This window comes from Trichosurus vulpecula, chromosome 2, assembly GCF_011100635.1.
Source record: "Trichosurus vulpecula isolate mTriVul1 chromosome 2, mTriVul1.pri, whole genome shotgun sequence".
Taxonomy (NCBI): Eukaryota; Metazoa; Chordata; class Mammalia; order Diprotodontia; family Phalangeridae; genus Trichosurus; species Trichosurus vulpecula.
In genome coordinates this window covers 459,493,379-459,517,566 of record NC_050574.1, presented here as the reverse complement: position 1 = coordinate 459,517,566, position 24,188 = coordinate 459,493,379, and the positions used below count along the sequence as shown (strand labels likewise).

Sequence of the window (24,188 nt, the reverse complement as noted above, 5' to 3'; positions counted from 1 at the left end):
AAATGTTTATTTTTGCATCTGCATGTATATGACATTGAGCTGAATGCTGTGAGCATTCATATATAAGAAAACAACTACAGAGTGACGTCATATATAAATTCAAGTGCATATGTGTTCAAATATAAGTATAGGTTTATATACAAGATATTCACATATGTTAGAGGAGTCATCATTTGTACATTTGAAAGTTGAATACGGCCCTTCCCTGATTCAGAATACATGGAATGAAAACATGCTCCCTATAGAGACAGGCAGCTAAGCGGCATGGTCATTGGAGTGTTGGACATAAATTTAGAGAGACCCAAATTCAGATCCCACCTCAGACATTTAATAGCTGTGGGATCCTAGGCAAATTACTTAATTGACCTCTCAGCCTCAGTTTTCTCTTTGATAAAATAGGAAAGATAATAGTACCAAGAATCAGATGAGATAAACTATATAAAACACTATAGAAACTTTAAAGCATTATATAAATGCCAGCTATATTCATCATCATCACCGTTGTTAACAGCTTAGTTTACACTGCTTCCCCTGAGCCACTCACATCCAGGATGGTTTTTATTCCCTTTATTGTCCTAGATTATACTATCCTGGATAACTCGGTTCTCACTAAGAAAGCTGACCTACAACCTCCTTTCTTCCCCTTAAGGAATGTGGTTCCTTTTCCTTTTTCAGTGTACAACTCAATTATATCTCAAACAATCTTTCATACACTTCCTCTTTAATCCTAATATCTTTCCTCCCTTTCCAGTTCTTGTTAATTACCTGAGAAAAATCTGTATTTTTCTCTGGTTCTTAGTTCCATAAAAGAGCAACCTGAATCATGAGTATACTGTTACCGTTAATACACCTATATTAAAGGAAAGGGAAAGCCATTCAATTGGGTATAATAAAGGGCTATTGCCATCAAATTCTAAATCCCTTGAAAGTGCTCAGAAATCCCCTTCAAGATCTCTGTTATATTATGAAAGTAGGTCTTCCTTGAGATTCTCAATTTTCAGAAAAGATAATGGGTTTTGTGTCAGTAGTTTTAGTGATCATGGCTTATAGGAGAGGAATCTATGAAAGAAGAAAGAGATAACAGCTTGTCACAGTTGGGGCAGGTTAATGGAGAACAAGTGAATTTGTAGTGAATAACTTCACACAGTTCTGAGACTTCCTCTTGGTAACTCTCATAAAAAATGTACATAAACGATAAAGGCCAATGATAGAATGATAAAAAGTTGAAGGATAGTAGGTCATAAGCAATGGAAGGAAGAAAGAAATAAGTTCACTATAAATGACAGAAGATGTTCATCTTTAGATGAAAACTCCATTTAAGTAGGAAAAGAGAAAACATGGAGCAGTGGAGCCTTGGAAAACTGATTAATTAAAGAACAAGATAAAAGTTCCTGAGCCAGTCTGGAAGCAGCTATAGTCAGAAGTAGAGAGTGGGGAGATGGCAGGTAAAGAAGTCGTGGTCAGAGATAAAATTAGAACCTCGAGATCTTGTTATTGGTGTCCGAGGGTAAGTTGGCTTGTGACAAGGTAGAAAAATAAGGTAAAAATTAAGTAGGATGGGAGACTTTGTTCAGGAATATTTAAAAACTTTGCCCTGGGCCTTCTATACTCTCTAAACCACTGTACTTGATCTCATCAGCTCCTATAGTTTTAATTTTCCTCTCTTATGACAGTGACTATCAGAGTTATAGCTAGACTTGGTCTCTCTTCTGAGCTCCAGTTCTATATCACTAAATGCCTGTTGGACATTTTGAACTGGTTGTTTCATAGGCATCTCAAACTGAGTGTGTCCAAAACAGAACTCCATCTTTTCACCAAAACCTGTCATACATCTGAATTTCCTTAACTCTTCCTAGAGAGCCACCATCCTTCCAGTCAACCAGGTTTATGACCATGGCTTATTGCTTGTTCATTCATTTTAGTCATAGCTGCCTCTTCCTGATCCCATTTGGGGTTTTCTTGGCAAAAATTCTGGAGTAGCTTGACATTTCCTTCTCAAGCTCATTTTATAGACAAGGAAACTGAGGCAAACAGGGTTAAGTGACTTGCCCGGGTTCACATAGTTAATAAATGTCTGAGGCCAGAGTTGAACTCAGGAAGATGAGTCTTCCTGACTTCAGGCCTGGCACTCTGTCCACTGTGCCACCTAGCTTCCCCAAGTATTCTGTATATACATTTATATCTAAACATTGGCTCTTCAGGTGGAATGTAAGAGCCCAGATGGTGGCTTTCATTTCTCCTAGGGTACTGTTCCATTTTGGTCGTTTTCTCTACCATGTCTGGGACATATATAGTAGTTGCTTAATAAATTTGCCTGCTTATTTTTTGACATAGGAGAAGAAATAGGTTATAAAATGTTGCTGGATTAGAGAATGGGAAAAATAAAGGGCATGTAATAAGTGGTATGAGTAGTTTTCTCAATAAAATCTAGTCTAGATGAAGATCTCTAAGATTTTTTTTTAAGGGAATGAGTCTGGAGTTATAATCTGTCCTTACCAGAAACTGGGGTGGAAGGAAGTTTCCCAGCAGTATAGAGGGGAATCTTTCCAATTACTGGTCATAACTTCAACTGATAAGATACTTCAAATCCACAGCTATCTTAAAAATTTCATTTGACCTTCAGAAAACTCCATTTCAACAAACTTCCTACCAGAACTCCCAATACATGATACAATTTATTCATTTTGAATTTTACCTGTTCTCCCTTATAAGAGAGTTAACATGAAGGGGTAGAATGAATGCACAGAAAAACATTTATTAAAAGGTTACTAGATGCCAAGTACTGTGCTAAGTGCTGGAAGTACAAAGAGAACAAAACAAAAACAACCCAGTTCCTGTGTTCAGGAAATTCACACTTTATATGGAGAATACAGCAGGAGAGTTCAGCTGCAGGGTAGAAAGAAAAACTCTGTCTCCTGAGAGTGCAGCTATAGAGCAGGCTGGAATCTGCTGCCAACATTGGGAGGAAATGGATCCCTACTGGGTGCCAGTTCTGGCAGGGCCCTTCAGATTCCCCCCTACAGTGGTGTCAGGGGTAGGGGAGTTGCCATTAGGGTTAGGATGGTTAGAATGTTCCAACGTTTTCCAGAGAAAGGGAATAAGCAAACAACCTAGATTAGGGGTGGGGAACCTGCGGCCTTCTAGGTCCTTGGGTGTGACCTTTTGATTGAGTCCACGTTTGACAGAAAAATCCTTTTATTAAAGGGATTTGTTCTGTGAATTTTGGATTCAGTCAGAGGACTGCAATTGAGGACCTAGAGGGCCACGCGTGACCTCCAGGCTGTGGGTTCCCCGCCCCAGGCCTAAATTATGTTGAATGTAAGATCCTTGATGGCAGGTACATTTTTTTGGTTTGTTTGATATCCCCAATGCCTAGCATGACTTTTTGTACATAGTAGTAGCACTTAATACTAGCTGGATTGGATTGGATAATCCACAAAATGTACAATAAACCCCAAAAAACTCTAAATCATTTTTGCTTCATCATTTGATTTAGAGTTTTTATGAATTTTATTAAATTCATTATTAAATTCATTAAATTCAGCTCGTAGAAATAGAGCTGGAAGGAACCTCAGCACCATCCAGAGTCTAATCCTGTCATTTTATTTCTTTGCTACCACAAAGCACTTCTTACAGTTTTTATCAAACTCCCTTTTCAGTGCCCATCTGATTCCTCTTCATCATCTTAGGTCTCTGCTTCTTGGCTTTTAGACGATCTCCAGATACATTACTAGTGGGAAATAACAGAGCAGTTTACCTCTGGAAACAGGACTTGACTAATTCCAAACTCATTTCTGTCGGCCCTTTGTATTTCATGGGATTGTGAATATGGTATTCCTATTTATTTTGGTGTGCATTTGAAGAGCCTTGTGTCTTTTTCATTTTAAGATACGACTGTTGCGGCGATGAGATTTTAACGAGTCTAGTTGGTGAAAAACTCAATGTATTTGAAAAGAACCACAAAGTGTAATGTCTTTACATCCTTTCTTAGTACCAGTTCTACAAAAAATATCTCCCAGCATTTTCTGTTCTTTTTTAATTTCTACACTAAAATTTTCAAGTTGAACCCTTCAGTCTGGGCATCTTGGTAAAGGAGCACTTTATTAGTTAGCCTCCAAGCTATATCAAGTGTCTGTTTCAATCACAGCATCTCTCAAACCATAACGAGGCCTGTGGTTCTATCAGTATTTTGCGTAGGGCTGGCAAAATGATTCTCCGGGCGGGGGGCAGGGGGCAGGGTATGTGTTAGAAAACTATGTAAAGAGTGGCAAGTAGGCAAGTTAGTAATCGATTATATTTTTTATGTTGCCAGCTTTCTACGAAAGAGAGTGTTTTGGACCTAAAAAGTGACCAACTATTTGTTTAGGTTACACACGACAGTATATTAAGGCAAAGTTCAAACTTTGGAGAGGCCGTGTTGCCTTTCTGCATAGAGTTCTAGACTTGGAGTCAGGTACGTTTAGGTTCAAATCCTGCTTAAGGCACTAACTGGCCTCACGACTTAAGTCACTTAATCCTTTCAAGCCTCGGTTTCCTCATCTGTAAAATGTTTATATTAATAGTGCCCACTATATAGGGTTACTGAAAGAGCTTTGCAAATCATAGTGTTACATATATAATATATATATAATACACACACATACACATATATGAATTATAGTGAATCCCGCTTGCACAATATGTGTTCATCTGTACATTGTGAATTGTGCCTCTTGACATTAGAAGAAGCCGTGGAAACTCTTCATTATTTGTTGCAATACTTGATCACCTAGTGGTCAAGTTGCTAGCATTTCATAGATATTAGCTAATCTACCTCGACCTCTCTGGCCTGTTTCAACTTTACAAGTTACAGAAATGAAGCAGTATTTTCAAAGATTCTCAATAAGCCATTGGGAAACTAGAATAGAACCTCAGTGTTTTAAATTCTAGGCTTGGCCTTGGTTCATAAACCTCTTTTTTTTTTTTTTTAATACTATCAAAGGCTGAGACCAGCTGCTAAAGTTGAAATGAAGTAGTTTAAATTTAAGTTTTTATGGCTGTAATATTTCTGTTTTTTTTTTTCCTCCATGGCGTTAGAGGTTGGGGTATTTTCACAGTTTTAACTCTAGCATTTTAAAATTCTCAGTTCTGATAAACGATTCCTGATTTTTGGTGAATTTCCATGTCCTTTTTTCCTACTCTGTTCTGCCCATGTGGATGATAAAAATTTTAAAACTTAAAATTTTAGAACTTCTTGGACCAAATGAAGAGACGCAGAAGTTTGTTAATTGCTTCATGGCTCCTGGCTGCATGGACCATGACTTTAGTAGATGATTAATTAAATTTGAATGAATTAGTGGCTTGGTATTTAGGGGACGAGGGACAATGGAGTTTTGTCTCTGTTCCTGTTACTCAGCTTTCCTTCCTGAGGCTCAATCTAGCACTGAATAAAACAAAACATAATGAAGAGGGATTAAAGGTTCAGTATTTTCATTCCTGATCATTACTTTCTAAAAGCTGCTATGGAAACGTTGTATAACTCCCTCCCTGTTTTTCCCCCTTGGATGGTCTCAGTTCTCTCGAGTTCCGGTTGTAAGAGCCAGTTAGCTCACTACAACTTGGACAGGATTCTTGGAAAGCTATCTCACTGGGGGAGGCTGACATCTCAGGGAGCTAATTTCATTTCTTCTGCTTTATTCAGTATGCTAGCTAGCTACCTGATTAGCTCAGGCGCAGTCTGGTACAATGTCACATTTATTTGGTGCTCCTTTGTGTCTTCAGGTTACTATGTACATCCTACACAGTTTTTCAAGCTGACTTATGCATTCCAGCTGTAAACTGGAGGGAGGGGTGCTCCAGATCCCTAGCAACAACTGAGATTGAAAAACATAGACATATTTAGCGTTCTCTCTCTCTCCCTCTCCCTCTGCTTCTCCCTCTCCCCTTTCCCTCTCATCTCTCCCTCTCATTTCTTCCCCCTCTCCCTTTCTCTCCTCCCTCAACCCCACTCTCTCTTCCTCCCTCTTTGTATCTCCTTCATGTCAGGCTTCACTTAGAGGAGAAAGAAGACTGCAGTGGAGTTTGCTGATGCTTACTGGATACAAATGTATCTGTTTTATATCACTTTTTAATAAAAAAATCAGACTTTTTTCTTTGCTTCCTTATTTCTGATGTAATGGGCAAAGGGCACTAACATGGAAGAGAAATGGTTGGCCTAGTATTCGCTGAGCTGACAGCAAAGGCCTAAGTACTGCAAAGGGATTTAAACCAGATTGAAAGCACATCAGATCTGATTAACTGTGAGACAAATTGGTACAAAGTTTGAGAGAATTGGAGTGAATCGTGAATCATTGGGGGAAGACAGATAAATGGAGGCAGGTGGGAAAGGAGCTACAGGACAGAATCTCAGAGATGGAAGAGACCACTGAGATTAGTAACGTGTAGGCATCTTGAGGGCAGGAACAATCTATTTATTCTATTCGTGAATTCCCTTTCCCACTACAACTCTCACAGTACCTGGTACACAGTAATGTTAAATGCTTAAGGGTTGGTTGGTTTAGTCCGGCACCCTCAATCCAGATGCTTTTCTTGCCTTGCTTCTTGCTTTCTTCACACCTTGTGTTCCTCCAGCTTTTCTAGAGCTTCCTGCGTTCACCTTGGATCGTACAATGGCACACTCTTATAGCCCAAGCTGGAGATCCAACCCCTGCCCCACCGTGGGCTATATGGGTATATGTGTAGTCAGCAGGAAGGCATCCAGTAGACAGGGATAGATTGAAGATAAGTGAGAGGGGGGATGATAGACAAGGCAGTCCGCTGGAGAAGATGGGATGAAATGGGGTCACTTGTGCAGGTAGGGTTTGCTTCCTTTCCTGGAGTTTGCCAGGTCAAAGCAGTGGAGGCATGTCTGTAAGAGGGTCAGGAGCCATTTGGACCTGCTGAATAGAACCAGTGACACTTGGTGAAAGAACAAAATAAGCTAAGGTGTTATCAAATATGGTTTGTCAGGAGTAGAGAGATGTGGAGCTTAACAGGGATGTGAATTTAGGAGTCAAGTTCCAGAGGAAGAGAAGAGAAATATGTCCTGAATTTAGGAGTTGGTTTCAGAGGAAGATAAGAGAAATGTGTCCTAACAGTTTTTTTTTCTTTGTCCAAGACCATGTTCAAGTTCTGGGCTGTAGACTTATTGCTGGAAGCTACCAGCAACCTGTGAAGCTAGGAATTTGCTTCCATAGCACAGTGCCTGCTATATATTAGGCACTTAATAAATGTTTATTGATTAATTGATTTAGCGTAGAGCCAAAACAACTCTTAAGAAACACCCAGTTAATTCCACAAGAAGCGTTAAACCAGTCTGGAGATAAGAGTCATAACTCTGGCAACACTAACTTTGGCAGCCAAGTGGCAGAGTGTATAGAATGTGGACCTTGGAGTTAGGAATGCCACCACCAGGTTCATGAACTCAAAGTTCCTCTATCTGATCCACAGTTTATTCACTGTCTTCCTCCCCCTCTGTCTTCCAATAGGAAACCCTACTCTTTATCCACACCAATTCCTTGACCCCTCAGTTCTCTCGCAGGCCACCACCCCCTCACTGCGTCTCTTCCCTATCTTGATCCCTAGGTAAATGAGTTCAGTTCTTCACTGTCTTCTCCCAAGTTCCTTGCTCTTTTATCTTACTGCTGATTGTCCCTGGCTAAGCATCAGCCTTGAATCATTCCCACTACCCACTGCCTTTACTCCTACACACATGATGCTGAAGGAAAGTGGAGAAAACCACACAGTTCTTCTTACTGGGTCCACTACGAATTTAGGTTACATAACCTCAACTCGGCTCTCTCTCCTGCTAGGGCTAGGTAATCTTTCTGTACTTTCCTAGTTAATTCACTATCCCATTCAACACAGTGGTTTTTCCAAACTTTTTCATCCCTCCTCAAGTCTTCCATGGATCCTCCTTCCCCTACTGACCTCTCAACTGAGAACCTTGCCTCATATTTTATTGAAAAAATGGAGGCCATTCGTGAAGAGCTTCCTCTTCCATCTTTCTCATGCCATATCATTCAGATGCCTTCTGCCACTATTTCGTCCTTTACCCATTTCTCACATATGAAGCCCTTCTTCTCACCAAGACAGACTGTTCTATGTACACGAGCAATCTCATTCCATCTTATCTTCTCCAGCAAACTGCCTTATCACCCCCACTCTCTATCTTCAATCTCTCCAGGTCTACTGGATGCTTTGCTGCTTCCTACAGACGTGCCTCATCCATCTCCCCCAGCCTCAAAAAACCCTCACTTGATTCTTCCTTGCTAACTGTCATCCCATATGTCTTCTGCCTCTTGTGGCTAAATTCCTTGAGAAGTATGTGGAGGAGGTGCCTTTCCTTCCTCCCCCCTCTCAGTCTTTCCTTAAGTCTACAATGCGCTTCTGACTTCACTCAGCAAAAGCTGCTCTCAGTTGGGAAGGATCTCTTAATTGCCAGATCCTGTGGCCTTTTCTTGATTCGCATCCTCCTTGACCTCCCTGCAGCCTTTGACACTGTTGATCACCCTCTTCTCCTTTCTGCTCCTCTCTCTAGGTTTTCAGGATTCTGTTCTTCTGGTTCTCTTCCCACTCATCTGACCACTCCTCAGTCTCCTTTGCTGGATCTTTATCCAGGTCACTCTTGCTACTTGTGCGCTCTGTCCTAGGCCTTCTTCTCTTCTCCCGCTATGCTGCTTCACTCGGTGATCTCATCATCTCCCATGGATTTAATTATCATCTCTATGCTCATGATTTTCAAATTTCCTTATCTAACCCTATACTCTTAACTGACCTCCAGGCTCAGATTTCCAACTACTTTTCAGACATCTCAAAATAGACATCCATTAGATGGCATATACTCACCATATCTAAAACTGAACTCGTTATCTTTTTCTGTAAGCCCTCCCTGCTAATAAACTTCCCTTTTAATATCAAGAGCACTACCATCGCCCCAATCCCCCAGGTTCACAACGTGAGCGTCATTCTAGATTCCTCACTGTCTCCTCTCATTCTCCGTATGTGATGTGTTGATTTCACCTTTGCAAGATCTTTTGAATATGCTCCTTTTTTCTCCTCTGATACTGCCACCACCCTGGTGCAGACCCTTGTCTCAAGTGTGGACTGTTGCTATTGCCTGCTGATTGGTCATCATTCTTGTGGTCTCTCCCCACTCCAGTCCATCCTCCATTCAGCCACCCAAGTGATTTTCCTAAAGCACAGGTCTGACCATCTCTCCTTGCTACGTAGTAAACTCCAGTAGCTTCCTATCACCCCTGAGATGAGATACAAAACTTATTTTTGGTATCCAAAGCCCTTTGTAGCATAGCCTGACTTTCAGTCTTCTTATACCTTACACCGCTTGATGTATTCTCTGATCTAGTGTCGGTAGCCTCCTTGCTATTTTACAAACAAGATACTCCATCTCTCAAATCTGGGCATTTTCTCTGATTGTCTCCCGTGCCTGGAATGCTCTTCCTCTTCATCTCTGCCTCCTGGCTTCTATATAGCTTCCTTTAAAACTCAGCTACAATCTAATTTTCTTTTTTTTTCTTTTTTCTTTTTTTTTTTGGAGAGGCGAGGGCCAGGCAGTTGGGGTTAAGTGACTTGCCCAAGGTCACACAGCTACTACTGTCAAGTGTCTGAGGCCGGATTTGAACCCAGGTCCTCCTGACTCCAGGGCTGGTGCTCCATTCGCTGCGCCACCTAGCTGTCCCAACAATCTCACTTTCTCCTGGAAGCCTTTCCCAATCCCTCTTATTTCTAAGGCTTTCCCTCTATTATTTTTTCTTCATCCTGTATATAGTTTATTTGTACACATTTCTTTGCATGTTGTCTCCCCCACCTATTAGATTGTGAGTTCCTATAGGATGGGACTGTCTTTTGCCTTTACGTCCTCAGCACTTAGCATTGACTGACCCCAGTCCACATCCTTTATCAGATGCTTGCTAGCTGTTTAAATCTGGGCAAATCACTTAGCTTCTCTCAGCCAGTTTCCCGATCTCTAAAATGGGGATAATAATGGCCTGTTTCCTCCTCTTTAAAATAGATTTAACCCTACTTTATGAGATGTTTATATTATCTATATGCACATAATTATTATATATTACATGTATGTGGCATCCCAAAAGTATTAATGCAGTTTTAAGCTTTAACAGCTTGCATATGTACATAGAAATAGCGCTTTACAAACTTTAAAGTGCTTTATCAATATTTGGGATGATGAGGAGGAGGAGGTGGAGGAGGAAAAGCAGCCAAATTTAGGGTAAAGCAAGAACACCCTCCTGGGGCATAGCTCTGTCCCACACACCTACACCCTAAGTGAGCAATGGGCGCAAAAATTCTTAGTTATTGCTCTAGTAAGGAATAAAATAAGGAATTAGTTCCATTTACATTAATACCATTAAACAAGAGACCATACAACAGGTAAACATTAAGAGAAGGGTCAGACAAGGGGCTAGAGCATATTTCTCTGAAAAGTGAGAAAAAGGATATTTAGAAAGGCTTGATTGCATCACGTCCACTTGGGGAAAAAATTATCTCCTTAGCCTATGGTTAGTTATATGCTAGAAAAAGGCTTACTATTAATGCAATTCACTTGGGGCATAGTTAGAAACTTTGAGGATCCCATTCATCCCTCCAAATTAATTAATGCCTTTTGCCAGTAGATATTTTTTGCTCCACAGATGCCCTAGAGCTGAAGCTTTCGTCTAATTGATTATAATAATCATTCATTCATTCAGGACTTAAGTGCCTACAATATCATAGAGAAGGAGGGAGAGGGAGCGGGGAAGGGGTGAGGAGCAAAGAAGGAGGGGGCAGAGACGAGACTTTGCCTTGAGGAGCTTACACACTAAATATAATTACATAGAACAATGAAGACAAGGTAACGTTTTAAATTTGGGGTTTGGACTATTCATTCTATAGGAATTCACAGTCAAAAATATGTTACAGAATCGACTTATGGGAGACAGTGCAAGTTTGGCTTTGGAAACACTGGGAACTGCATTACTTCAAGATGAATAATACAGTTTTTTTCCTTGATGATATAAATTTAGGCTTTGTTCTCCTTCCCTGTAAAATATTTAATTACTCTCTTGAGGGAAGGGAAAAAGTAGGGGAAAAGCATTTATAGCGCACCCACTTTGTGCCTTTACATATATTGTGTGTAAGTGCTTTACACATATTGTCTCCCGGCAGTCTTGGGATGTAGGTAGTCTTTTTGTCCCTGTTTTACAGTTGAGGAAACTGAGGCAAACCCAGACTCTTACAGCTACTAATTTTCTATAACCGGATTTGAACTCCAATCTTCCTGACTCTAGGCATTGTACCATCTAGCTGCCTGTTGAACCCAAGGATTGGAAGTAAATTAAGGCCTACTCCCTTCTCCAGTGACAAGTTAGAATCAGTTTCACTATAGGAGCAATAGTGTTTGAGAAGGGCATTTATTAATCATCCCCTCAGCAATCCTCTTTAGAGTTTACTCGTCCATAGCTATGAGTTGAAGAGAGTTACCCTGCCAATAAGGAGTTTAGAGCAACGTAACTAGGCAAATGATAAACACGTACAGAAAAACAGAACAAAACCAGGTGTGTAATATCCATAGCACCATATACAAAGTGTTGATGGAAAGCAAAGTAAGGAAATCTTTTCTTTTAGTAAGCTGGTTATTGAAGACTTTAAAGGTGAACTGTTGAAGATTTCTGACAATTAATCAATGAGTATTTATTAAGTGCCTACTAAAAATCAGGCACTTAGAAGGAACATACTATGGCAGGAAGGACAAAAAGTACATATATAAATATACATGGCGTAAATATAAAGGTAATTATTATAAATTTATACAAAGTAGTTAAATAATGCATTTGCTATGCTGGTACAAACAAGCCGCTGAATTATTGGCCAACTGTATGCTGTTAAAATATCTCCCAGCCTGATTAGCTACTAAATTCTTCTAATTATCTAAAAAGAAGGATTTGCTTTTTCTCCTTCAGTTCAAGGACTATTTTATTTATGTCTTCGTATCCTCAGTATCCAGCACAATGCCTTGCACAAAGTAGGTAGTTTTTTTTTTAATTTCGTACTATCTTGATTCTATACTTGACTTTTACAGTCTAGAAAATTTTTTCTCCCTGTCCTGAATCATTTTATGTGTGTATATGTGTGTGTGTATATATATATATATATAATGCATAACATATGTATATATGTATGTAATGCATATATGCATTATATGTGTGCATACGCAATGTACACATACATACATACATACATACATATATATGTCTGTGTGCACACAGACAGATATACCCCAAGTAGGATATACCACTGTTTTTCTTCTTTAGAAATCAGCCTTTTAAATTTTGAAAACCAAGCTGCATTTAGAAGGTTTCCTACTTTCAGAACTAAAAGGATTTCTTTCCTCAAAGCAGTTTCCTGGAGCAGAGACAAGATATACTTTCTTATTCTTGAACCTATTTTTTCTTAACAAAACTATTGTTTCTTTGTCAATGAACTTTTCTGATGAAATAATAAATAGTCTTTTGCCTTTTCTCCTTAGCTGACCTGAATAATGTCAGGTTCTCGGCTTATAGAACTGCCATGAAACTCCGAAGACTGCAGAAGGCTCTCTGCTGTGAGTATTAGCCCCGTGCTAAAAGATCTTGGCTCTTTTTTCCTTGATGAAGAATGAAATGGGCACTGCCACTTTTGAAGAAAAGGGGAATAGCTGTCAGCCGGGTTATAAGTTGGTATTGGATTTTTTGAGCATTCCCTTGGCCTAATGCTGGTCTAGAATACTAATTTTGTTCCCATGCTTTATTGCCATTTCTCAGTTATCGGATATAGATAGTTTTGTATTAATTAATCATATGTACTTTTCAGGATCATGGACTGAGTTGAAATTAATTTAATGAAACTTAAATGCCATGTTCTTTATCTTTCTATGAAAAGTGTTACAATGTGTTTATTTTTAGAATTAGGATTAGAATTAGAATGTCTTTTATGCATGTAGAGATGCATGAATGTTCATTTCTTAGAATGTTCAGCTCAAATGAATGTTGTGCTGAAGGTAAAGGGACAGAATTCCTCATTTGGGTAAAATAGCCTGTAGACACAGAAGCTTATGTGTATGAATTATGCGTAGCTTAGTTGGGCATATCAGGTAGATTACAAAGTAAATCTTGGAACACAGTTTCCCTGTAGCTTGAGGTCCAGATGGCTTTCTTTTTAGCTCTGTGGGCTCTACTGCAGTGAAAGTAATGTTATCCCCTAGCTAGGGATTCCTTTAATGATCCTCTTTGAGAATCCAGCTATGGAAATCTTTGCCTGCAGGGTTTGGGAGCTACCTTCTTTATCTCCTCCTAACCCCACCTCATTCCACACCCACTGGTTCCTTAATGGAAGGTAGTAATTATGAACTTGTTACTGTAGTAAGTGGTGGAATATTCTTTTGGAGACCTTAAGAGTTTGGAAGAAGTTATCATCAGTCCCAAGGAGCAATAGTTGGAGCCCTAGGTATACTGGAAGTCTGAAGAGGGTCATTCTCAGGCTTCTCCTTTTCAGTTTGACTTTGGGTATTGAGATCGGTCAGGTAACTCCGGTTTAAATGCATTCACAAATCATTGCATTCACACACTCTCCCTTCCATCATGTATGCCTTAAAGTAGAATTTCAGATAGACCATAGGGGGAAAGAAGTTGACATTATGACATAAGTATTTTCCCTTCAATTTGCTTGACCAAAGTGAAAACTAAAGCAACTCCTTTCCAGGTATGAATAATATTGTGTAGCATAATTTTAGACACATTTGTTCCAAGTATAAACACTTCAGTCTGAAATATGAAATAAGGGTACCATGAGCATTAGCCTTTTCTTTTTCCAGGTTTCTTTCCTAGCTCAAAATAGTCCTGAAGAGTTGCTTATTGTATGATAGAGGTTACCAATATAACTTGAGAAAAATTCTCCCCAATCCCACTTAAACATTTTCTAAAACTCATTTTAAACTGAAATACAAAAGGAGGAGAAAAAAAGAACATTTCTGTATCCACAGCAGAACATAAAGAGAAGTGTTGAGGATACAAAGAAAGGCAACAATGAAGATTCAAGCATTTGGAGAAACTTGTTCAACATTCTTCTATCTTAGGTACAGAGAGCATTGTCAAAACATGGGTCTATTTTAATGGTGTCATAATACCCTTAGTTTTGGCTTTCAGGCTGTTATGGATAGAAAATCAACTTGGTAGCTAATTACATCAATACAAAATACCACTAAAGTATACAAGACTTAGGTTCAGTTTGTTGTAACATAGGTCCAATTTTGCCTTCACTCAAATTTATACTAGAAAAAAGATAATCTAGGCATTTTAGTTGCTTTTTCCTTTTTTCTCATGTTGGTCATAACATAGGTGGCCTCTGAAATTAGAAATATACCTCCTTTTTATTAAGTGGCAGAAATAAAAATACACTTAACAAATCAAGTATATTTGGTTTATAACTGTATGCTGTGGATTAAAGTGAGACCAAACTGTAGGAATAAATATGCTACCGTTCATAAATGTGAAGAAAGAAAATACTCCGAGATCAACAAGAAATAGGGAACAATTTGTTAATGTTCAGCAACTAAATTACAGAGTACAGAGACTTTTTTGCAGCCTGCTTGTTATCTAGATAAAGGCACAGCTGTGGCACTAGCCACCCACCACTGCAAGCTAGGTGAAAAAATTGTTCTCTTGTTTTTAAATGTACCTTACCTTTTTTGATATTCACATCAAAGCATATTGACTTGCTTACTTTGTGTAGATTTGCTTTTAAAATACCTCAGCTCCAAGTGCGGACTGCATCTGAACAGTATGATGTCAATAACCATGTACTTTGCCCACAGTCTCCTTCCGCAGTCTCGGCAAGAAGAGACTAGAAATACACAGCAGTTTCTCTACCAATTATCCCCTCTTTCTCTGCCTGTGCTAATTAGATTAAAGGATTATTTATATATCAACATGGAGCATCCAGGTGTACTCTTGGAATGAGTTTACAATAGGACTTTTTTCCCCCAGCATTAATCAACTTTCACCATTAATTAGTTCTTTCATTTCCCCCATGTGGATGAGTTTCATGAAATGAGAATGTTTTATAGAATTTACCTTTCTAGAAAGTCAGTGGCTGTACCTCACACTCTGGTTCCCTAGACTACTCTACACGTACCTGTAACGGAAAGATAACAGGCTTGAATAAATAGAGACCCGGGGTGCAGCCACTATCTCTGCCGAAGAATACCTTGGATAAGTCATTTCATTTTTCTGGGTTTCTGTTCTCTCTGCTGTAAAATGAGGGATTGGACCCAGTGATCTCTGAGGTCTCTCTGAACATTCTCAGATTCTGTGATACAGATGACAAAACATCTATAAAAGCTGTTCATTTGTATCCGGGAGATGAAGAAGTGTAAGTGAGAAAGTAAACAGGGAGAATAATCAAAGAGTCTTTTTATGAGGACCAGGAAGAGTAATATGCAGGCAGCCAGTGCTCAAACTCTTTACAAGGTAATTGGGAGTCAGGTACATGAGTCCCATCTTTCTTATTTACTGTTCTCTTTACTGAGCACAGTCCAGCCTAGAGACACATGGATGCTTTTTTTCCCAGTCCCATCTCCCCCTGCTCTTTCCAGCCCCATAATGACTAAAGCCATCCAGCCCTAGGATTAAACCAAAATCTCGCTTGGCTTTTTCAGGGTTAATAAATAGCATCCTTGGCTGTAACATATTTTGAGAACAGGGGTATGTCAGAACATAGAAAGGTTTTTATATAACCCGTAATTGTGCTTCTCATTAGGTGTACAAAATGTAAAAATGAAAGTTAATTCCATTAGGTGAAAGAGTGGTTTCCTCAATAATGTTTGCTCGTTAAGGCTTCTCTAAGTATTTCATTTAAAATAAAAGCAAAAACAAAGCAAAGCCTTGGAATAAACATTCCAAGGTGTTTGTTAAGAGGAAAATAAATTTTTAAAATAATTGCTTCACAAATAAATTGTTCATCATTCCTTTCCCCTTTCAAATAACTAGTATGGGCTACAGGTACTTTCTGAATCTGCTGTGAATCAGGAGTTCTATTTTATGTGTTTGTTTTGGGATATGTGTTTTGTAATCTTCCATGATGGATTGCCCTCTTGTTTAATCACATCTGGTTTAAGCACAGCACACTGTACAATATTTCTCTCATGACTATTCCGTGTTCTGCTTTTGTTATCACAGAGCAATTGCTTTGCTCCCCACCGGAGCTGTTTATACCCAGAAATTCCTTCTGTACTGCTACCCATTCACCTGTACAGAGAAAAGAAGCCTAGGTCCTTATAAAACAAAATTAAAGTATTTTTGTTTCTCTTCATCATCTCACTGAAGTTTATTCAACCCACAATGAAAAATGAGTTCAGAGATGGAAAAATTTGCTTTGGTTTGCTTTAAAGGAGAATGTAAATTTTTTTTAAATAGCTGCTATTCCTTTCACAAAGCCAATCCTGAAAGAAACTACATACTTAGTTTCTGATTTACTGAAAGGTATAAAAGAGGAGATGTTGGGGGCCGTTACTGATGTTTGGAGGAAAAAATGATTCCTCTCCTTCCCGTGGTGACAATTTTTGGAATCCTCATCCCCATTACTGGAAAATTTGTTAGTGAAAGTCATTTCTTATCATTCCTTCAGAAAATAAGATAATCTCATTGATCTGGCACATGAGGAAGAAAATTAAAATGTGTCTTTTAAAATAATAAATAAAGCTTCTTTTATTCTTCTACACTTCCATCCAAAACTTTACTCAGTCTTTTCATGTTGTTGTTTATTTCCAAAGAGTGTCTGCCCTCAGGGATCTTATATTCTGCTGAGGGATATTTATAAAGCAGATCATTTGTGGAGAGGTAAAGGACTAGGGGAATCAGGAGTGGCACCTGACCTAAGCCTTGAAGGAAGATAAGATTCTAAGTGGCAAAAAGGGGGAGAAAGTCCATTACAAGCATGGGGAAACAGCTTGTGCCAAGGCATACAGGTGGGGAATAAAATACCAAAGGCATACAAGTGTGAGAAGTCTGTGGTGAATTAAATTGAGCCCAGAAAAGTAGGCTGGAGCCAGAGTTTGGATTTTATCCTGGAGTCCATAGGGAGCTGCTGAAGCCTTTTGAGCAATGATGGCATTGGAACATGGTCTGGATTCAAGAAGATCATTTTGGCAACTGTATGGAAGGTAAATTGGCAAGGGAAAAGACTGGAAACTGAGAGGGCAGTAAGGAAAATATTGCAACAGCCTGGGCAAGAGATTATGAGGACACAAATACAGGTGGTGTCTATGTGAGGGTAGAGAGGGGAGAGATGTAAGAGATCTATCAGTAAACATTTATTAAGCTCCTACTATGTGTCAGCTAAGCAGTAGCGATACCAAAAGAGGCAAAAGATGGTCTCTGCTCTCAAGGAGATGTTGTTCAGGTAGCAAGCAAATGAGAGAGTGTCTGTGAGGAGGGGGTGGTCAATAGAATCAAAAGATTCTGAGAGCTAGAGAAGAATGGGAACTGAGAAGAGGCCCTTGGGCTCAGCAGTGGCAACTTTGGAGAGAGTGGTTTCAGTTGAGTGGTAGAGTTAGATGCCAATTAGATTGCAAGTCGTTGAGATATGAGTGGGAAGTGAAGAAGTGGAGGGCCTGTCGGTAGATTTTTGTTGTCGTTTCGTTTCCCTAGGAATTTGGCTGTTTGGGGGAATAGAAGGATGAAATGAGGATGTTTTTGGTTTTTTTAAGGATGAGAGACATCTGAGCATGTTTATAGGGAGCAGGGAAAAAACCAACAGATAAGGAGAGTTTGAAGGTGAGCAAGGAATGATGGAAGGAAAAAAGGAAAGTGGAAGGGGACAGGGAAAAGGCATAAGCAGAGGAATTGGCTTTGATAAGAAAGACCACGTCTTCATCAGAAACTGGTGAAAAGAAGAGCATGGGGGATGATGTAGGATTTTGAAGTATAGTAGGGGAGGAAGGCTTATGACAGATAGCCTGGCTTTTCTCAGTATAGGAGGAAGCAAGGTCCTCTTTGGAGAGAGTGGTATAGAAGAAGCAAGGAAAGCAGAGATCTGGAACAGTTATTGTGGAAGGTGTGATAGTCAATCAAAGAAGAATAAAAGCTTTGCCATTTATTCAAAGAACAAGGGATTCAAAGGCAGAGGACCATGGATCGTTTAACCAGTTAACTAGACGTTTAAGACTGTGAAGGAAGGAAAGAGAGTCTAAAAGTGACAGTGACTGGCAGAATGGTGAGCCATCTTCAGTCATGAAGCATACCTAAAGTAATGGGATGGAGAAATGTACTTGGACATATTGTATGCCATTTTAGGGAAAATAGTGCATGGAAGTAGGTATCTTTCTTGGAGGAGAAATAAAGGGGGAGAAAATCAGCTCCCAATTCCACAATTAGTTGAAGTATTATATAATGGAAGGAATACTGGGAAACATGTATTCTAAACCTAGCTATGTATGACCTTAGGAGAAATCACTTAACTTCTTGCGGCCTCGATTTCCTGGTCTACACAATTAAAGGTTTTGAAGGCCTCATCCATCTCTGAAATTCTATGACTGTGATTAGAATTTTACCATATTTTTAATTGAATATAGACATGAAAATTGGCTTTTGGTCATAATTATAGTACTTTATGGTTTGTAAAGCAAGTCATATATGTTTTCTTATTTAATCATAATCTACTCTCATATTTTCCTCTCTCCTTTTGTTTTTCAAAAGAAGAAAACCACTTTTCCACCTTTTTTTTTCATTAATTTCATTTCAGACATTTAGTCCAGCATGTGGTTAAAAGCACATAAGATATTTAATAGTAGGAAAGCCTGTTACAGACTGGGAGAACCCATGCTTATATGGAGATGTGTTTATAATTAAACTGCCACCCAGACACTTGAAGAGTTCTCTTAATTACCAATGATTCACCATCTCTAAGGAACTGAGTATTCAACCTAAGCTACGGAGTTAAAGGTGCTACACACACACACACACCACACATGCGCACAAACACACACACACACACACACACGCACGCACAGAGTCTATTGCTGCTACTGCTGCATTTCCAATTTGGCTAATAAATTGGTATTAGAGGAAAGCATCTTTCATGACCCTTAGGAATAGAGCTGATAAATAGGTTGTGGATTTGCTGATGTTGGACAAGGCACATATTTTAGCTTAGTTAAATTTTCTGGTCTGTCAGCATATTATTAGCTCCCATCCCAAGTTAAGAGTAAAAACTTGACTAAGCTTTAAAAAAATTTTTTTTAATCATATGAAAGAGTGTTGGGCCTAGAGTCAGGAAGATCTGAGTTCAAATATGGCCTCAGACATCTACTAGCTGTGTGACCTGGGTAAGTCATTTAACTTCTGTTTGCCTCAGTTTCCTCACCTGTAATATGAGAATAATAACAGCCGGGTTCTTGTGGGTATCAAATGACATGATCATAGTTCCTGGCATGTAGGAAGCACTAAATAAATGTTAGCTACTATTACTATTTGAAAATAAAATTTAAGGTGAAATGGAGACCATGTTATCTTCCTGGTTATAGCCAGTTTAGTTAGTCTATGACTGGTATCGTTAATTTAGTCATTTAGTCCATTATCTTCAGTGGGGTTGGTGAGACTATAACACCATAGAGGAGGTTGTTTTTTCTTTTCTTGCAAAAGAAAAATAGTCAGATTTTTAGCAGGTTTAGTAATGTTCCAAGAAGAAAAAAACATCGAACAGTTATAAATGCCTAGCTGGAAGTAAATTGTTCTCTATGTACAGATTCATCCAGCTGATAACCCTTAATAACACTGCAAGATGATATTGTCAATACCTATTTAAAAACCTCTGTAAAAACTGGTATTTTCTTAATCAGTTGGAAGTTGCTCAATTATGTAGAGGCACTTCACCTCTTAAGTCTTAAGGACTTACAGTTTTTGAAGGTTAGTCTCCACCTTCTACCTGCCCCTCCCCATATCCCTGCCTCATCTGACCCTAATCTCAACTTGATGTCTTTTGAAAGACTTGAGCAATTTGTGACACAGAATATTTAGCAAAATTAAAAGGCCTTAGATTTGAGGGGTAGACCTGCCTGCCCTGGGGAGAACAGAAATGCTTTTTAAAGTGGGTATTTTTTACTTTTGATTACTGAAGAACATTTTTAGTCCTGATGGGATTTTATTTTTAAAGGGAAAGAAGTAGATGTTAACCAAAAGCTATTCTTGACTAATTTGATTTTTGCTTTATCTTTTTTTCCTGGTGTATTTATTTGTTTATTTGACTGTTTTCATTTCACCCAGTGGATCTCCTGAGTCTGTCTGCCGCATGTGATGCCTTGGACCAGCACAACCTCAAACAAAACGACCAGCCCATGGACATCCTACAGATCATTAACTGTTTGACCACTATTTATGATCGACTGGAACAAGAGCACAATAACCTGGTCAATGTTCCTCTCTGTGTGGACATGTGCCTCAACTGGCTGCTGAATGTTTATGACACGTATGTGCAGCTAGCTTTTATTTCGCTCTGTTATAAAGGCTTACATGCCTCACTGATGGTAGGAGTAATTAACAGTCTTTCTTCTTACACATAGGTTGCAAGGTGGTTGGAATGTACATGACATAAAGCTTAATGGCTGCCCTTATTGAGCCACTGGTCAAAAATGGGTAATCTGTTTTTCAAACAAACAGTGAGAGGTAGAAAATAGATTCTTCTAAGGCTACAAAACCCATAGTAGGTAAAGTCATTCTTTCAGAATGTTTTCTACTGCAGAGTTTATGACTATAAAGATAATTCTTAACTCCTAACCCAATTGCGGGGAGCACTCACACGGTAATACATCTTGTTTTTAGACCTTCCTTTATTCACATTGAGGAATATTTTCAGCAATTTTAACCATGCATTCTCTCGTGTTGGAAAAGCTTACCATATTTGTCAGTGGGTTGTAGCCATTTTGGTTACTATATGTATATATGTATATTACATATGTGTGTACACATATATACACATACTTTGTAGAGTACATATGAAAATAAATCAATAAAATATATATAAAATGATAAATAAAAAGTCAAGTTATTGTCATCATCAACATTTCCCTGAACAATGTATTTAATTTCTTAAAATCTCATTAAGGTTTGGCACCATCATTAATCACATTCTCTTAGAGCTTCATTTGTGCAGTAATTTTCCATCTGATCCTGGATGTAACATAGCCAACTAAGCTATCAATTCTAGAAAGAATTGGTTTAAGTTCTCATTGAATTACCTTTATACATCACCGTTTGTTACAGACTCATTTCAAGTAGCAACAAAATCTTATTCCCATTGGTTAAGGAAGATTTTTACAAAATAAACAAGGACTTACTTAGGATAATTCTCAGAACTTTGGCTCTCCTATGTCTTCACCTCTATTCCCTGCTATAATAAATTTGAAATTATTTTGGCCTTTTAAAAAAACAATGTTAAGGTGTCACCTTAAAAAAAGTTTCAGAAACATCTGGGTATTAAATTCTCACCTGTCATGGACAAAGCACAAAAGATTTTTTATTTCAGCCATACTGGCATAAGGTATTGGTGGGTTTGGGGGGTTGGTTTTCTCCACGTACTTATCATATGTTTGAGAAAATAGTTCCCGCTTCCATTTTCAAATAATTCATACCAACTCACATAAAATTTTTATATGTAACTTCCATTCAACCTTGCTGAAAACCATATCTTGCCAAGTCTAAGACCTTGAAGATTAAATTATGTAAACTTCCTTTATTTTTCTTGTTTTTAAAGAGAGAGAAAGAAACTTCCCAGGGTTGCTGGCTTAGTGGTTTCTGTACTCAGATCCAACATGTTTATTCGACTGTTTGACTTAGAGTAGTATATGTCTGAAGTTTTTCCCCAGTAGTTGAGTAGACCAGTCGCAAATGAGAAATAACTCTGACAGATGTTAAGAGATTTAAGAGAGGCAGATAGGAGAAAATTTCCTAAAAGGCCTTTTCTACCAACATCTGTTTGTTAGGCCACCGGTTGCTTAAAATAAGAACATTAAAAGAAGTAAGTGAAATTTTTGAAAAATATACTGGTTTTTTTATTCCCTGCCCCCACCTTTTGCCAGTACAGAAAGTAATCCTATTTACAATTGAGTAATGTTCAACTTTACATATTGCCTTTGATCACAAAACTGTATTTCTGTATTCTAAACAAAAGTTTACATCTACCAAAAATGTACTTAGCTATACAAAATTACCCTTTGTTCAACAGCTATACCAAATAAAACATTGGAGGCTAATGTTTTTCCTAGGTAGTTGTGTTTTCACATAAAGTTTCTATTATACTTCTTGTGGCTGAAATGAGTAATTTTCTTAACCATAAGTGGAACATCTAATTAAAATAAGGTAGCTTTAAAGAACGAAACAATTGCCCTGACAGTTAACTTGTGCGTTTTCAAATAAAAAAAAAACCCACAAAGGAAGCCCAGGTCCCACAGGCCACTGTCTCAGTTATTGTCTTGGAACTTAACGTTTACTGAGTAACCTGCTGTTGAATCTGCACAGATAAATAAAATTAGGTGTTGTTTTTTTTTCGTTTACACCTCCTGTTGAAATGTATATAGTAACTTTTACAATTCAAGTAAGGCTTTTCCAAGAATCATATCCAAATGTGTGCTTAAACATTGAGAAGCCCAAGTTGGCCATTTTATATTGTTTTCATTCAGCCAGCAGTAGGTGAAGAACACCAAAATATTTGATTAAAAATGCTAATTATATGTTGGATAGACTCCTGAGAGTACGATGTGTACAGTTTTTTTTTTAATTTCTTTTTGAAAGAGAAATTAAAGGGCTGGAATTAAACTTAGAAGAGCAGAAATAACTGGGTTTTTTTATTTGTTTTCTTGTTATTAGGGGTCGCACAGGAAGAATCCGTGTCCTGTCTTTTAAAACCGGTGTTATTTCCCTGTGTAAAGCACATTTGGAAGACAAGTACAGATGTAAGTCATGCATATTAACTTGTGTGTATATTCCTACCTTTTATTAATTTTGACTAATTATACTTCTAGTCTTAAGCCGATGAGGAAAAAAATAACCCTACTGTTCCATTTTAACAAAAGGATCCACACATAGCCTCATTGAGTGCTTTTTCTGGACTTGTTTTCAAAGCCTCACATGGTGTACTCTGTACCATTTCTCTACAGAAATAAAGGGCGTTTTTCTAAATAGAGAGAAAATCGCTCAAGAAGGATTAGCTGCTCCTCCAATATGAGTGTTGTTGTACGACAAATTGAATGTTTCTGAATAAAACATATATTCTTATGGGCTGAAGACTGTGATTTCCTGACCGAGTGGAAGTCAGAAAAATAGATTTGAAGGTTTAATCTGTGTAACTCCGTAGTCTTTGGGATTCATTGTTAACATGCATTCTACAATGTCTGGCATTTTGTGTTCAAGATACATTGCTTATTTTGTTACTCAGTGCAATGTTTTTTGAGAGGCAGCATGATGTAATGTAAGAAGATTGCATTTGGAACCAGACCCAGGTTTTGAATTCTGACTTTGCTGCTTATTACCTATGTGTCTTTGGATCTTCAGTTGTAAAGATGAGAAACTAGGACTCGATGATCTCAAACTAAATTTATCGTCTATGATGATATTAATTCAAATTGTGCCCCTAAGTTTTAACTTTACAAAATTACTGAGATTTTATTACTAAAGAAAGGATAACTTTATTTTTTAGTTTTTAAAGCTGCTTTATCAGTGCTTTTTTATAGCATTGTTACTTCCTAATGATTCTCTTCTGCCACAATTAAAACTATCTCATATTACAAATAAGTATAATCAAACAAAATACATTGCCTCATTGATCTTGTCTAAAAATGAATGCCTCATTTCAAATCCGCAATCCCCTACCTCTTTCTCAAGAGTTGAGAGGCATGATCGCCTTAGTGGCCTCTCTGGATCATGATTGAGCGCTGCATTAATTCAGGGTTCTAAATTTTTTCAGCATTTTTTCCTTTACGTTGTTGTAGCCATCATGTAAACTGTTCTTCTGGCTCTGCTTACTTAATTCTGCATTAATTCATACAGGTCTTTGCAAATTTCTCTGAATTATTCATATTCATCATTCCTTATGGAACAGTAATATCCCATTACAGTTATATACCACAATCT

General features: G+C 38.2%; 1 protein-coding gene across 11 annotated transcripts in view; it reads left to right on the top strand.

Annotated features, from left to right (window-relative positions):
* The window catches only part of DMD (dystrophin), a 1,925,924-nt gene that overhangs the window by 1,805,586 nt on the left and 96,150 nt on the right, over positions 1–24,188 (top strand). For all 11 annotated transcript variants that reach the window (XM_036747778.1, XM_036747779.1, XM_036747772.1 and 8 more), the window contains 3 exons: positions 12,560–12,634; positions 20,328–20,529; positions 22,926–23,011. In XM_036747778.1, coding sequence (XP_036603673.1) covers positions 12,560–12,634; positions 20,328–20,529; positions 22,926–23,011 — 363 coding nt within the window. The remainder of the gene's footprint in view (positions 1–12,559; positions 12,635–20,327; positions 20,530–22,925; positions 23,012–24,188) is intronic.